The sequence below is a fragment of the Aureobasidium pullulans genome (genome assembly GCF_000721785.1).
Source record: "Aureobasidium pullulans EXF-150 unplaced genomic scaffold scaffold_8, whole genome shotgun sequence".
NCBI lineage: Eukaryota > Fungi > Ascomycota > Dothideomycetes > Dothideales > Saccotheciaceae > Aureobasidium > Aureobasidium pullulans.
Window position 1 is genome coordinate 198,673 of NW_021941028.1, and position 15,057 is coordinate 213,729.

The 15,057-nt window shown below is 49.8% G+C and overlaps 7 protein-coding genes across 7 annotated transcripts; 4 read left to right on the plus strand and 3 right to left on the minus strand.

Moving 5' to 3' along the window:
- Window positions 1–106: 106 nt before the first annotated feature.
- Window positions 107–1,108, plus strand: M438DRAFT_396674 (uncharacterized protein; the record flags this gene model as incomplete). The annotated part of the gene is made up of 3 exons (XM_029909269.1): window positions 107–137; window positions 189–466; window positions 521–1,108. The coding sequence occupies 3 exons, from the start codon at window positions 107–109 to the stop codon at window positions 761–763; spliced, it is 552 nt and encodes a 183-aa protein (XP_029760963.1). The 3' UTR covers window positions 764–1,108.
- A 432-nt stretch (window positions 1,109–1,540) lies between these two features.
- On the plus strand, window positions 1,541–5,353 carry M438DRAFT_295632 (uncharacterized protein). The gene is made up of 3 exons (XM_029901883.1): window positions 1,541–1,731; window positions 1,787–3,997; window positions 4,052–5,353. Exons 1-3 carry the CDS (start codon window positions 1,715–1,717, stop codon window positions 4,860–4,862), a joined length of 3,039 nt encoding a protein of 1,012 aa, XP_029760964.1. The 5' UTR covers window positions 1,541–1,714; the 3' UTR covers window positions 4,863–5,353.
- Window positions 5,159–5,637, minus strand: M438DRAFT_374075 (uncharacterized protein; the record flags this gene model as incomplete). Its single annotated transcript, XM_029908475.1, has 2 exons — window positions 5,159–5,506; window positions 5,572–5,637. The coding sequence occupies 2 exons, from the start codon at window positions 5,635–5,637 to the stop codon at window positions 5,159–5,161; spliced, it is 414 nt and encodes a 137-aa protein (XP_029760965.1).
- Window positions 5,638–6,680: 1,043 nt separating this feature from the next.
- On the plus strand, window positions 6,681–8,213 carry M438DRAFT_201078 (uncharacterized protein). Its single transcript, XM_029899336.1, has one exon. The coding sequence runs from the start codon at window positions 6,784–6,786 to the stop codon at window positions 7,975–7,977; it is 1,194 nt and encodes a 397-aa protein (XP_029760966.1). The 5' UTR covers window positions 6,681–6,783; the 3' UTR covers window positions 7,978–8,213.
- M438DRAFT_391854 (uncharacterized protein) lies at window positions 8,214–11,321 on the minus strand (the record flags this gene model as incomplete). Its single annotated transcript, XM_029909081.1, has 2 exons — window positions 8,214–9,468; window positions 9,507–11,321. The coding sequence occupies 2 exons, from the start codon at window positions 11,319–11,321 to the stop codon at window positions 8,320–8,322; spliced, it is 2,964 nt and encodes a 987-aa protein (XP_029760967.1). The 3' UTR covers window positions 8,214–8,319.
- A 305-nt stretch (window positions 11,322–11,626) lies between these two features.
- On the plus strand, window positions 11,627–12,796 carry M438DRAFT_345022 (uncharacterized protein). Its single transcript, XM_029905355.1, has one exon. It carries the CDS (start codon window positions 11,816–11,818, stop codon window positions 12,440–12,442), a length of 627 nt encoding a protein of 208 aa, XP_029760968.1. The 5' UTR covers window positions 11,627–11,815; the 3' UTR covers window positions 12,443–12,796.
- Window positions 12,797–13,640: 844 nt separating this feature from the next.
- On the minus strand, window positions 13,641–14,890 carry M438DRAFT_272969 (uncharacterized protein; the record flags this gene model as incomplete). The annotated part of the gene is made up of 2 exons (XM_029900592.1): window positions 13,641–14,407; window positions 14,458–14,890. 2 exons carry the CDS (start codon window positions 14,888–14,890, stop codon window positions 13,641–13,643), a joined length of 1,200 nt encoding a protein of 399 aa, XP_029760969.1.
- Window positions 14,891–15,057: the final 167 nt, after the last annotated feature.

The following is a 15,057-nucleotide window of genomic DNA, read 5'->3' on the forward strand; positions in this document are numbered from 1 at the left end:
TGACCCTGTCCGCAGCGGAGCTAGCCCGGCGTTAAACGCCCATCTTTTTATTTTCTTGTATTTTCTGATTTACGATAACACTGTCCAGACAACCACATATCACATAATGGCAAAAGCAACAAAAGCAAAGGCTCGTCGTGAGTATCATACAACATCTCTTCAGGTTCCATAAACTAACAGACAGACAGCCGTATCTACTCGCTCGCGTGCCGCACGCCGTGAAGCATCGCCTGGAATCGACCTCGACAAGTCCATCACCTCGGAGAAGACGACCAAGGAGCCCTCTGAATGGACTTCTGGAGCACACGATGCTGGCATCTCAAAGAAGAAGAAGCAGAAGAACATGACCCGTGCTCAGCGCGTGCGCAAGGAAAAGGGCTTGGAACGCGCCGAAGCGAATATGGATGTTCTGCACACAAAGAAGGCCAAGAGCTTCGTTAGAGCCAGAAGAATCGATGACCGAAGAGTTCGTATACTGTTCCGATTGAATCAACCGCGAAACCGTACTAACCATGCGCAGGCGAACTGGGAGACTTTGAACGACAAGACCAATCGCTTTGTTCAACCCAAGGCCGCCAAGGGCTCGAAAGCCGTAGACTTCGATGCCAATTCAAGCGACGAAGAACACCCAGGCAGGCCATCCGTATTCGCCATGCCCGGCGACGAAGAGGATGACGAAGTAGAGCAGCATGAGGAGGCACCAAACACAGCCGACCCCGTCAATAACGTCGCTGCCAACGATGATGATGATGAGATCCTGTAGAGAGCCAAACTCTCTCTCTTACGACATTCCCATATTCAGCCAACCTGCGGGCTCAGTTGAAGAGTGATGATCTCTCCACTCGTTGCGCGGAATCAGTCTTGGACAGACTAGGTCTCTGAAGTCACGAAAAACGCCGTGTCTGCATCCTGTGCCAATCGAGTCAATACACAATTGCATGGCTGAAGCACGGTCGCAGCGGCTGGGACTCACTGTGCTCGAGTATCACTGAGAAGTGCTGTATAATGCTGCGTCAACATGGTCATGCCATGAATACCTATACGAGTACTCAGCACGTTTTGGTGCAATGGCAAGTCTAACCGACCGAGCCTCTCATCTATTTTCCGTTCCGATACCCCATCTCAATGTAGTCAAGTGTTGAGATTCTTTTGCAGAATAGAGGACTCAATTGAGATGACTGTTCTTCTACGTATCTTGAATGTGGTGCTGAGATGTGCAAGTGCAAGTGCCAGTAAAGAGTGCCGAACACGAAGCAAGGGCGTGCCGCCATCCGGGTACTCGGACTTGCCGGAGAACGACCCCGGACGACGCGGCGGCACGCTCTGACCACGCCCAACGACGTAATAGGCGGGCTACCCTTCGCAATCTCTATTATTATTTTGACCCAACCGGCGCCGCCATGTAAACTACCTTGTTCTGCTTATACTCGTGTGACAAGAACATGCGCCTATAAACCCATAACACATCACCGCAGAGCCATTGACTTGAGCTGTGCCGACACCAAACATGACGTCCGCCTCGACGTCCTCGGCAACTTCGCCTGCCTCGAATGCATCGTCGCAAACCGCTGCACCCAGTCCCAACGCCGATCCAGAAAAGCACAACAACAATCGAGATACTGAAGGGACGGCGGAGGCAGAAAAGGCCAAGAAGCCTAGTTTGAAAGAAAGAGCAGAGAAGCTATGGGCCAAAACACAATTGGATGTCACAACAATGAAGATTATGGCAAAGTGAGTGCCGCCATGTCAAGAGGGCGTCGTGAACATGTCTCTGACTGTGTCCCAGGGGTGCTCTGGCGCCGACCATAAGTCTGGCCGCATATCAGGCTACCAACTTTGCTGAAACCTATACAACTCTAGGTTATCTCGTGGGAGTCGTCTCTATCTTGAGTTTTGCAATTATGCCAAGATCAAAATTCCTACAAACCTGGTTCCTCAATATGCTATCTTCGTGCCTGGCGGCTTGCGTAGCACTACTAGCCATATACTGCGCAGTTCAGGCGAGACTGCATACCGAGACTACGGTACGGACAGGAGGACCTGGCACAAGTGGAACTCCTTCACCAGGCGCCACCACATCCACCTACAATTCCTCAGCGGCAGCCGTCAGTGGCATCTGGCTGTTCTTTGAGATTTGGATCATCAACACAATGCGAGCCAGGAACCCTCAGCTTATGATTCCTGGTATCATCGCGACTATCTTCGCAAACGTAAGCATGGTGTATGCACCACAATTCGCCTCAATGGCCACAGGTATATCCTTCGTTAAAAGGTTGCTGGAGTCATTCTTTACAGGATTCGCAATCGGTGGTGCAGTATCTCTGCTTATCTTCCCGATGACAATGCGTGGCGTCGTTTTCAAAGAATTCACAGGATACATCATGCTTTTGCGTAAGATGACCAAGGCGAATCTCACATATCTCCAGAGTCTGGAGGAAGGCGATATGTTTTTCGGAAGAAGCGATACCAACGTTCCAGAGAAGCCGAAGAGAACCTCAGAAGCCCAGGCTATCAAGGATACGCTCGCTGGACTTGCCGCTTTGCACGGTAAACTTTCTATCGACTTGACATTCGCCAAGAGAGAGGTCGCTATTGGACGACTTGGTCCAGATGATCTACAGGAAATCTTCAAGCAGTTGCGAGGATTGATGCTTCCCATCATTGGCCTAAGCAGTGTTATCGACGTTTTCGAAAGAATCGCCGAAGACAGAGATTGGAACCATCCGGCTCCGAAAAAGCCGTTCGAAGAACTTGATGACCCCAATGAGAGAAGCAGGATGGAAGCTGTTCAAGATTGGCACGCCATCTTCAAGACGATGCGGGAGCCATTTGCGCGGATCGTCGGCGACATCGACGAAGGCTTCGAGCACGTATTGATTACTCTGCAATTGATCAAGCCACCAAAGCGTGAGGCCGACGCTGAATCCGAAGGCGATCGTCCTCACCCAGGTGAGAAGGACTTCCAAAGTTACCATTACAAGCGAGTCGATGAATATCATAGTCAGAAGCGTAACCTCCTGAGACGTTGGTGTGAACTCAGAGGTTTCTCGCTACCTGACGACTTTTTCGAGAACACCCAGAAAGCCGACTTCAAAGCACCAGACTGGTATCACAACGTTAAGAACAATGATGAGCGCCAGAAGTACAGAGCCAGACTTTTCATTGTTCTATACGTCGACTTCCTGCTGGATTCAATAGCTTTGACAGTCCATGATTTCGTCAAGTACGCAGATGCCAAAGTCGAAAGCGGGAAGCTGGGCCGCAAGAGACTGATTGTACCTGGTGTCAAGCGTCTGAGAAAATGGATCAAGTCGTCCTACAGTCGCAAGCAAGACGCATACACTGACGAGCAGCATGGCATGAATGAAGACGGCAACCGAGCTTCCAACGTGTACCTTGGTGACGCTTACAACAAGCGAAAAGATCCGGAGCACTTGCCCCCTAGCACCGCCTGGGAGAAATTTGGAGATAGACTCCGTGGTATCGCGCATTTCCTTCGCTCGCCAGCATCATCGTTCGGTTTCAGGGCCGCTTGTGCCACCATGTGCCTCGCCATCGTCGCATACCTACACGACACACAGACTTTCTACGTCAGACAGAGATTGTTCTGGGCCCAAATCATGGTCGGTATGAGTATGTCTCCATCTGCTGGACAAAGTCTGTTCAGCTTCGCACTCCGTCTCGTCGGTACTTTCGCAGCGATGGTGACGAGTTTCATCATTTGGTACATCGTCGACGGACACACAGCTGGTGTACTTGTCTTCTTCTGGTTCTTCGTTGCTTGGGGCTTCTTCATTGTTCTGAAGTTCCCTCGCTTCATCCCTGTTGGCATGATTTACTCAGTCACAAATACCCTGATCATCGGATACGAACTTCAGGTCAGAAAGATTGGTGTCACAGTCTCCGAATCGAATGGCCAGGCTTACTACCCAATCTATGAGCTGGCTCCTTATCGTCTTGCCACAGTTGCAGCTGGTATTTTTGTGGCGTTTATATGGTAAGTCAACCCGAAACAGCGCGACCTAGTGTCATTGCTAATCATGTCGTATAGGACCGTCTTCCCATACCCGATTTCCGAGCACTCGGAACTTCGCCGCAACCTCGGCTCATCACTATACCTCCTCGCAAACTACTACTCTGTCGTGATCGAAACAGTCAAGTTCCGCGTTAGAGGCGACTTCCAGAACCTGCACTTCGACGAGAAAGAACATCCAGCCAAGAAGCTCGAGAAGATCAGACAAACTGTCTTCTCAAAGTCTGTACTGCTGCTTCAAGGACTACGCACACATTCTGGTTTTATCAAATACGATGTACCTATCGGAGGTCGCTTCCCTCGCCAAAACTACGACAGAATCATCGCTCGCATTCAAGATATCTTGAACTTTGCTTCCCTGCTCAGCTATGCGTCGCAAACCTTTAGTGACATGCGAAATGCAGAAAAGGACGGTTCAAAATCACAATGGCTGAATGACTTCCGCCGTCTTGTCAAGGAAGCTGATATCACGAGCAAAGAGTCCACGACGCTGCTGTCACTGCTCTCGGCATCAGTGGCTAGTGGGCAACCGCTGCCACCCTACCTCCAACACCCTGAGCCATATCGTCTCAGCGCAAAGCTCGAAAGTCTAGACGCGAGTATTTTGTCAGTGAGACACATGGCCGAACCAGGCTTTGCAGCATTCGCAGTCATGCAGATCTCGACAAAGTGCATCGGTGACGATATTAAGGCGTTACTGGCGGATATCAAGGAGTTGGTAGGTGAACTTGATTTCTCTTTCCACGTTGTTAGTACGCAAGATGATTCGCCCAGCGGTTCGCAGGATGCGTTGATAAGGGATGATGTTCAAGATCGCAAGATTGATTAGACAGCACATACGTCAATGACATGTATATCTTGTTGTTCAAATACTCTGGCTCTCGATGTGACCGATTAACCTCGCCCTGCCTGAAGTCTAATGTGAGCATCGCGATTAATGCGGACCTGATGCAGACATTTTACCAAAGTCAGTCTAGAGAAAGAAACACCGAAGACAAAAGGAGGTCGAAATATGGAGATTTTGGAAAAGAAAACAGCGGTCGCAATCATGCTTGACAGCCGCACCCAGCGCCGACATGCTATCCCCAGCGGTACCTAAACAACACAATAACAATCAAGCGCATTCTAGAAGAAATGATGAAGCTGTTTCGTTCCTTCCATCTCACCCAACCAACCAGCTCTTCCAGACGTATACAGCTCATTCAACGGCTTTGATTCCGTCACCGCATCTTTATCATCCAAACACCCCACTCTCACGACCAATATCCCGTCCGCCTCACTCATATCACCTTCTCTCCACAACGGACTTCCGCATTCACCACAGAACACCGTAGTGACCGTTCTTCCAGAATCGGCCTTGGCGGAGTATTTCTTGGGCGTTCCTTGAACGGAAAAGTTTTTTGATGAAACGATTATGTTGGTCGAATAGGCAGAGCCGGAGATCTTTTGACAGTCGGTGCAGTGGCAGATTGCCTGGGTTGAGGAGTTTGAGTATTTCTTTTTTTCTAGATGGCATGGTGGCGAAGAATTGCAATTACCTTGTTTAGAGGTTCGCCTTCGTATGTGAAGGAGACTTTACCACAGTAGCAGCTTCCCTTTCCCATGGTTGCGTGCTTTTTGCGGTTGCTTTGATATATCGGTGCTTGTATGGAGGTTGCTCGGTGTTCGATGACAAACTGTCTGGTGCTTTTGACAGAGAGATGAACTGGGGTTATAGATGTTTTTGTATTATCAAAGATCTTTGTAATATCAGAGAATGCCAAACTGTCACTATTCGGTGGATATATAAACTGTGATGATGGGAATTCCAAATTCATAAACGGATGTCCGGAGGGGAGTTGGTTGATCAAACGTTCTAGACTCGTTTATCCAAAACATAAAGTTCGACCATTTCACGTGATTTGGCAGTGACTATCGAGATTGGAGAAGGAGCAGATACGTGAGCTTTGTTTGCGATAACCGTGATACGGGAGTTGCTGTCGTCAGTTCATATACACTAGGATCAGTCTGTGAGAGGACTTTATGCGGTGAGTGTTGGCTGTGGGCATTATCACCTTGCAACTGGATGTCATTCGCAGAACAAGAACTCCCAACCCGTGATTTGCGTTTTGCAACAAACGGGATAGCTCCATGCATTCACAGCCACTAGTTCTGTAGGAACGAAAGATAAAGGTAACAAAGCTTAACAGTGAGCCGTCGAGGCTTTTGATCTACGATTGTGGTTCCGAAAGAGCGATTGATATTGCTGCATGAAATTAAACCAGGGTCACCCTGCTTACAAGATGAGATGAACGTATCCCACGATTTGCCGTGTTCCTCCATCCCCCAACACTGAACTTTGTCATGCTCATGGCTATAGAATGCATGATATTTTTCGAGATTGGTTTCGTTCTCAGTGAGAGCTCATCAGTGAACTTCTCTCTACGGGGGTCGCACCAATCTCGACAGCATCTAGTATCTCTTCAGCTTTGTACCATTCAGTATGGTTGTAAGAGACGGACGATGCGGTGACAAGATTCCGCAGCTACGTTTCTCGTTCGAAGCTTCCTCAAGCATCTCCAAATTTCAGCGCGAATGTTGGCACGCCACCAACGAGGAGGGAAAGTGCATACCGGAGAAACTCCTTGAAACACTCACCGCGAAACATCCATCTTCTTCGTTATTGACCACCCACCATCGACCATCATCCATCGATCCATCATCTTTTGACCATTCATCATCTTTCGGCAACCTGCCACACAGCGTTCCAGATGCACAATTACTCTTCTGAATGCTTGAGGTGCCTAGGATGGAGATCAACAAGTACTCTTCGTCCGATCGATACATCTCAGTCCAGCGACTCCGCCAAATCATCACCTCACTTACGACCAAACATCGAGGGTTCAACTCGCCTAGCCCCGGAGAGACTCATGGTGATTGCGGACCACACCAGTGACGAAGACCTGCCAAATCTACGCGGAACGTCCGCTGCTTTCGAGTATATTGTCAGACCTCGATTACTCGAGCGCAAGTCCACCGACTACTACTATCCCGCGTCAAACTTGGGACTGGAACGCCTCATCGAGATTGCCGACCATGACGACGGCTCAGCAAACATCCAAAACTGTATCGGCATTTGTGAGGACGATATCGAAAGCAGAAAGCCATATGTCGGAGAGCTTTCTCATTGGGGTCCCCGTATAGACGGTAATCTATTGCACGAAGCATTTCAGAAAGTTGCGGTCCCCATGGGAGCTCGCAATTTTGGCATACTTTTGATCGATGACAGAAACAAGCGCCGGCGGAACGAGGCAGCCGTACAATACGGATTGAAGATTTTCGAACTCTGCGACCCGAGCCAATTCACGGTCGATGTGCGATACTCGAAGGCCATGGAAACAGACGTGCAGCAGTCGGACGACATCAAAAGAGTGGACGCTACGCTGGGACACCGCCTTCTTATGTTGAAAGACAAATGCGATCACAGCTGCAAGTTCCTGGTCCGCTTCTTGCATGAGCATGCAAGGAACGGTCCGTCATCTCAAGTCACAGTGAGATTTGACACTCAGACTAGCCACACGCTCAAATGCATCGACACGCACCGCATCCTTTCTTTGGCCAAGGCACTTACTGGCGAGAACAGTCTCGCAGAGATCAACTTCTCTCAATGCGAGTTCCCGGCACCAGACAGCGATACCTCACTACACTCGATTATCGCACGGCAGTCAAAGTGCCTCAGACGCCTGACCATCCAGAATGCTTCTGCTCGCTCGGATTGGGCACGCGAGAAGCTCCTGGACAGCATCGCGTCATGCGACCACCTTGAATTCTGTCACCTCTACAACCTTACAAGCTCTGACGATGGCGCCGGGGAGTTCAAGGGTGAGTTCGAATTCAAAGGAAGAGATAACATCAGATCTGCTCTGCCGAACATGAAGTGGACGAGAAGGGCACAGAAAGTTTGACTATAGTTGTTAGGCACGGAGGACATTCGGGGGAGGTATGCGCATGGAGCTCATAGAAAGGAATTTAGGACATTACTGCAGCAGGGATCAACCAGGGACATCGAAGTAGCGCATCAACATCAGTAGAGGTATATCAGAGAATGAACTCCCGTATTTCGTGTATCGCTCCTATGATTACTGTAGAAAGGCAGGACTTTTACAAACCAGCCGAGACAATCCACCAAGGGGACGCCTTGAGCGAGCCCTCACCGGGTATGACTTCATATGTTAAAACATTGCGTATTCCACGTACCGTATCTTGGCCTCCTCGACCTTTGAGATCCTCACCAGCCAGAAACCCGCTCATTCAGCATGGCTTGTCCATCCATACTTGAGTCCGTCAAAGGTGATCATAGTGTTTTGACCAAGGTAGTCTCGAATACATAGAGTCGGTATACTCATGCGCATCTTGCCATCACCAAAGAACCATGCACTCATGAAGACAGTTCGCTTCTTGAGAGGATCCCACATCTCGATCCTAACAGGGACAAGTGAGGCCTCCTTTGGTACGTCGAACTGCTTGATGAGACAGTGGATGTCACGTTCTCCAACAGGCGCCTTGAAGCGCAGCTCGCCACAGTAACGAATTTGATCAGAAGTGGACTTGCAATGACCGGGAGCACACATTCTCTCAGAGTTGTCATGCTCTTGACGAGAGTAAAAGGAGATGGCGACTTCTTTGTCAAGTCCTGGATTGTAATCCGCAGAGTGTAGGTACCATTTACCGGACAGAGAATGAAGAGGGGATACGAGACCTCCGCGAAGGGCATCCCTTTGTTTCTGTACGGCTACCCTGGTGGTTGCGACATCGTCGGCCCATTCTTCGTGGGAGTCATTGGAGTCGGAATCAGAAGGCTCGTTCTTGATGATCATGTCCGTGTCCTCATCTTCGAGTTTGACAGCTACATCAGTGGTTTCTTCTGCTCTCATAACCAGATCGTGCCTAACCTCCTGGGTTTTCACACGCTTTTTCTTGGATACTTTGCGAGGCACATACTCTGATGATCCGCTCCAGATACCTGCGAAAGTGAGGTGCTTCGAAGTTCCTTTGTAGCCTTGGAGAACAGCTGCAGGCAATACCACAAAGATCTTTCCGGCGCCCCACAGTGTGACATATCCTCGCGGAAGACTCTTCCCGGGGAAGTTGAGTTGCAAGGCATTGCCTTTAACTACATGGGAAGGCGAGAGTTGGTTGGTTCGATAAACAATAGGATTTTCGCGCGGCCCAATTGACAGCTGACAATGGTAATTATGATGGTTACCATTGCGCTGAGCTATGTGTTCCCAAAAGCCGATATGATGATGGCCAGTGGGACCAGGATTGTACTCAGGCGTATAGAGCCGCCATAGACCAGATATAGGCCCACATGGTACCACTCCTTTGGGTTTTGTGATGGAGCGAAGAGCGATTGTCTTCTGAGTCTCCACCTCGGCCATGCGAGCTCCAGCCAACTGCACCCAGTCTTGTTCGTTAGCTATGTTCTTAGGACCTTCAGGTTCCGCGAGTTCTCCTGACGACTCTGATTCATTCTTTTGGAATTGGCTCGATCGCTCTCGGCATCAGTTCCGCTGTTTCCGGCGTTCTGCCTTTCTTCATCTTCAACATCACTACTACTCCCGTCGTCACTATCATCATCATGGTTCCCATCGCGAGATTCTTGAGTAACAGACTCTGAGTAGATACCCACGACTTCGACGAAGGAAAAGATACCCTGTTGCCCATTGCTACAAGGTGCTGGAACCTTGCAAGACATCTTCCCGTTGCCCCAGAATGTCGCTTCGCCTGAATGCGACATACCGTTAGACTGTCTGAAGTGGATTTGCAACGGGCGGCCAGTGATTCGTGGTGAAGGTTTGAAGGTAAGAACTTCGAAGGTTTCTGGGTTTTTGTATGGTCCGATGGTCAAGGTCCCTCGATACTGTTGGATCTGTTGTTGCTTTTGTTTGATCGTAGTTGACTCCAAAAGCCGCATGTGACAATGACCGAACTTTTCGATATTGAGATCCTGCGCGAAAAGCAGCCACATCCCGGACAGGAGATCTTGAGATGGTGCGTGTTTGCGAAGCTTCTTTGTTTGTTTGTCTTCCAGAGTGCGGGTGACGAAATCTCTCTGAGCTTGTACTTCGGCGAAACGGGATGCAGCCAGCTGTTTCCAGTTTTGCTCATGCATCGAAGTGAGCTTGCGAGTCTCATCACTGATATGCCCTGCTCCTGGCGCGTCTTCTTCCTCTTCTTCCTCGTCAAAGACCTCCTGCCTCGCTTCGGCTTCTCGATTAGCTGGCAACAGACTATTAGACACGCTGGGTTCTTGATGAGCTTCGATCTCTGAATGCTTGGCGAGATATTTCTTGTCATTGGCGCTAGGTTCCCAGCCCTCCGGACGGAGACGAGGATTTTGTGTGTAGCATTCCTGATTGGTATGTGTTTGTTTGTAGTTCTGATGATGGGACAGACTGCATATTACGCGGCAAGACGAATGCGAGTCTTCCTCGACTTCGGAGATGTTGCGCTTTGCTGGCTGGTGTTTTGCACTTACGTGTGCAGAGACGCCTTCGCTTGTGTTTTCTTGCAACAATCGATTGTGCTCCACGACAGCCATATCAACAAGCTCGTTAAATGTCAGAGTCGGACCTTGATCCAGTCCCAGAACGTCATGCTCTTTCAACAAAGTCCTGACCCAGTCCGCATACACGATGCCAAGTGAGTTGAGGAACTCCAGTTTCAAGAAATTTTCCGGAAGACGCTGTGATTCGTTGTGGTCAAATAAGTGGTTGTATTTTTCAAACGCGGCTTGAAAGTCATCGGCGATTTCTTTAGGCGAGTCGTCAAGGTCGATTTCTGCAAGCATGAGTTCGTCGTTGTACAAATTGATCACCTTTTGATTATCAGAGACGTAGTATCTGGACTTGAGGCCAATGTAGGCCTTGTGGGCGTTCAAGGAGCCGAACATATCGATGTCGGCATCTGACTCCATGGTATCGCGCATGGCTTTCAGTAAACTTTCATTACGGCGTCGCCAGACGGCAGTCCGTTTAATATTGTCGTTCCATTCTGCTGTAGTGCATAGCTTGTCGTCCAAAGAAAGCGGGTGTGTTGATTCACCATTGAGTATGGCATCGGCACCGGCCATCAAGGCAGCGTCCTGTAAAGCATCACTCCATTTATGCCAATCATCCTCACCTTGCAGCTCAGGTAATTCATCGAAGTAGTTGTGCGAGGAGCTTGCTTGAGCAATCTTCTTCACTGCAGGATCAGAAAGCGCAAGGCGACCGCCCACTCTATGAGCCGGTGACGCTGCATCCATCGCAAATGCCTGGTGGGTTGGAAAAGGCGCGCCGTTGTGGTTGGCGTGTGTTTCGGGTGTTGATGCACCGAAAAGCGCGGCAGTCTGTTTTACCGCGCTGTTGGACCAAACAAACAGACGCCAAGCAAAACTTGTGCTTTGCAGATCTCCAGCATAAACGCTGGAGGAAGCCAGCTGTAGAAATGCATAAAGCGTGTCGAATGCTACCAGATCGAAGGGAGCATTGAACAGATGGAGCTCTCAGTGGACACTTCGAGGATCTGGTTCGTTCCGTGCATCAATGCAGCTATCCTTGAGCTGAAGATACAACCTCCGTCTCAACATGTCTTCATTGTCGACTTTATGTAAGGTATATGCAAGCACAACCAAGTACTTCGCCAAACTCTAATACTCGCAACTTCACTTCCATCCTTCTTTCATCTTTGCTGTCAATTAGACTAGTAAACGGACACAGATTCGATCGAAACCTTTGAAAAGGCCCAGAAAATTTCAGCATGTCATCCAATGGAAAACGCAAGGCTACTGAAGACATTTCGTCCAATGAAAAACGCAAGGCCACCACATCTTCAACCACCGATCCAGCCAATTCGACAAAGTCTAGCCTGACGCACGTTTACGTTGTACAAAGCCTGGATGGAGATCCATACCGCCCACTGGAGCAGGATGTTCGTGGTGTTTACACTGATCTCGCAACTGCCAATGCAGCAGCACGGAGCTTCTACAACAAGCACTCTTCTTGGGGACCACTGGCAGAAGTGGAGCGGCCCAAACCGGAGCAACCGAAGATGCGAAACGGCAGATATCGCGACATGTCAGAGGATGAGGGCGAGGAGGACAACGATGAACTTGGCTGCGTGAGATTACGCCATGATGGGGGGCTGCGCTTCGGTATGAGGGATCCGGAGGGTACTCAATACGTTGTCTGGGTTGAGAAGAGAGGACTCAATCCCGCTAAGCCTTCGCCGACAGAGAGCGAAGAGTATGCTGCAGCAAATTCGAAGGCGTACGGGGCTAGGCACCAACTGCCTGAAGGTGGGTACGCGTCTGGAGGGTACGGAAGAACAGGATACGGCAGTGACGAGTTTGGACCGCAGCACGATATGGATCGTTACGGATTTTGATGCGTGAGCTGCAAAATAAAAGCATCGCATACGATCGTCTCTTCTTCCTTGATCTCATACACAGTCTTACTGTTGTTCCTTCTCATACATCAGCTCCGTATTCAGCTCAATATTCAAAAACAAAACAAAGTCTAAAAGATCACACCAAGGATCGAACACACAACCAGCAAAAGGAGGAGCGCCGACGCTACTACTCCCGATGCATTAGCACAGGCTATTCCCCTCAGGCCAGACATCCTTTGGATTCTGGTGCTCCTGAGTGGGTGAAAGGTAGCGAATTGTTGATGCCTATATAGTCACAATGGCAAGTGAAGGGAGATATAGACTTTCGTCATCTGTTTTTTTTTTTCTCTTGATCCTCCATCTCTTCGCATTTTTGCTTCCTAATCGCCTACATCCTCCACGCTGTCACCATCACAATGCAACTTTCTTTGTCGATATCGAAGTCGTGTTTAGTGAGAGCGCTGATATCAGTTGCTCTCGACGCATGGTTCTGCGCACCTACAAAACAACATAACCAACTCAACTCGCTGCCCACATCTCACCCTCCCTACAGTCCTCTTGCCGTAGCAGTCAAGATGCAAGATACTTCTCAAAAGCGGACGCATGTCCAGTGAGAGCAAGAAAAACTACCCACTCCACTCCGAATATCATTCCAGCGAATTGGAATTCGTCGTGCATCTTGACCAGTGCGCACAAGGCAGGAAATACAAGGGGGAAGTGCATCATGACACGTTCTGCGTCGACGGGGCGGGATGAGAACCTGCAAAGATGAGAAAGATGAGAGACAACTAGGAGCATGCACATGATTGATTTCACAAGGTAGGAGAGGAATGTTGAGTAAACAAACGATTGTGTTATTCCGGAAACACCTTTCCATAAGGTGTGTGGCTCCCTGTGACCACATCTCCAATGCAACCAGTATACCCGACCCTGACCAAGAAACACCAGTTACACTCGGTATTTTGAGCTAATACCAAAGCCCAGACAAGGAGCCACCAAAGTAAAACAATTAGACAGAAATGTGATCTGGATCATGACCACAAGGAGATGGACGTAGGACGTAGTGCATCTGAAACATAAAGCGGGCGTAAGAATCATCAGCGACATGAGAGAACGAATAGTTGAGGTATGTGTTCCATGATAAAGACTGAGACAAAGAACGTTGCTCAAGTACCTTCCATTAGCAATTGCTTGCTTACTCAGGCATGGTGAGCTGGAAGTCCTTGAATTCGTCATCCTCGTCTGGAAGGATCGAAAGCTTGCGCATGTGTTCAGAAGGAGCATCATGATCTTCCATGCGAGCGTTGCGTTCACGGAGGAGCTCCTCGACTTCGGCATCGTCAGCCATCAGGTTTTCCAAGACGGTCCTAGTTTTCTTCTCGGTAGGGGTAGCAGGCTTATCGTGGAGAGTCGAGAGAGGGCGTCTGGAGGCAGCGGAAACGGCACGACCTCTAGCGTAGCCAAGTGTGTTGCGTGAAGCGGCAGTGGCAGAGGCGTGGCGAGCCGATGATGAAGCAGTCGGAGCAGTCAAGGAAGAGATGGGCTTGCGAGGGAGGGGACGAACGGTGTTGGTAGTGCGTGAACGAGCAGCGGCTGTTGCTGTTGGGGCAGCAAAGCGAGGACCAAGTGCCGTAGTCGACGATGATCTGGAGAGAGCACTGACGGCACGCCTAGCCGACAGACTGGAAGGAGCCCTGGACTGTTGTTCTTTCTCCTCGAAACCCTTGCGGACCTTTGTGAGATCGAGGTTAAGGAAGTCATCGGCCTCGAGAGCACGGCGAATGATGTCTTGCTGAATTTTGTCGGTACGGGCCATCATCTCGCGGTTCTTGCGCTCAGTTGGACGGACGCCGTGCTCATCGGGAGCGTTCTCAAAGACGCCCCAGAAGCCATTGGTAGCATACTGGGGATCCAGCATCGAGTAGTCGCGTTCGTGAATTGTGTCTGGATGGTCAGGTAGTGCTGAGACGGGTAAGTCAATGTCTCACAGAAACAGCTTAAGATGGACTCACGAATTGATCTCGGAGGCATGTACTCAATGTCTGGAACACCATCATCTTGCTCCTGCTGAATGGGCTCGGCTTGGTGAATCTTGACCTTCTGTCTGCGTAGTCGAGGACTGAGAGTCTTCTGAGCGGATGCCTTGATGGTCAACGGAGCCGGAGTCTTTGCTTTGGCGTTGGTCGTCTTCATTCCCAGTGGGGCGCGGTTGCGTGGGCCGGCCGGAGTGATGAAGGCATTGTGGTCCAGGTTAGCCTTCTTGGTTGTCTTCCCAGTCTTGAAGCCGGATTGGAAGGCATCGTTCTCGTCATTCTGGTTGCGGCGGAAGGGTGTCTTGGGAGCCTTGTTGGCAGGAGTCTTTGCTTGTTGATTTAGTGGTTTGGCAGCAGCGGCAGCTTGGTGGGCATAAGCCAGATTTTCTTGATCAGCGCGTGCGGCGAACATGGTAAGTGTCGTATGTCGTTTAGTTGTATTGCATCCAGGTGGGGAAGTTGTCGAAGGATTCCAGGAAGTGCGTGATAGGTAATTGTAGTGCAGACGGTCGTCGTCAAGCTCTTTGTTTATGGCAGCTATCCTAGTCGCATGACGGTTGACTCGATGAGCAAATTGCG

Coding starts and splice junctions, on each gene's coding strand:
- M438DRAFT_295632 (XM_029901883.1), top strand. Junction 3,998..4,051: donor ATTTTTGTGGCGTTTATATG/GTAAGTCAACCC, acceptor CATGTCGTATAG/GACCGTCTTCCCATACCCGA.
- M438DRAFT_201078 (XM_029899336.1), top strand. CDS start 6,784: ATGCACAATTACTCTTCTGAATGCTTGAGGTGCCTAGGATGGAGATCA.
- M438DRAFT_345022 (XM_029905355.1), top strand. CDS start 11,816: ATGTCATCCAATGGAAAACGCAAGGCTACTGAAGACATTTCGTCCAAT.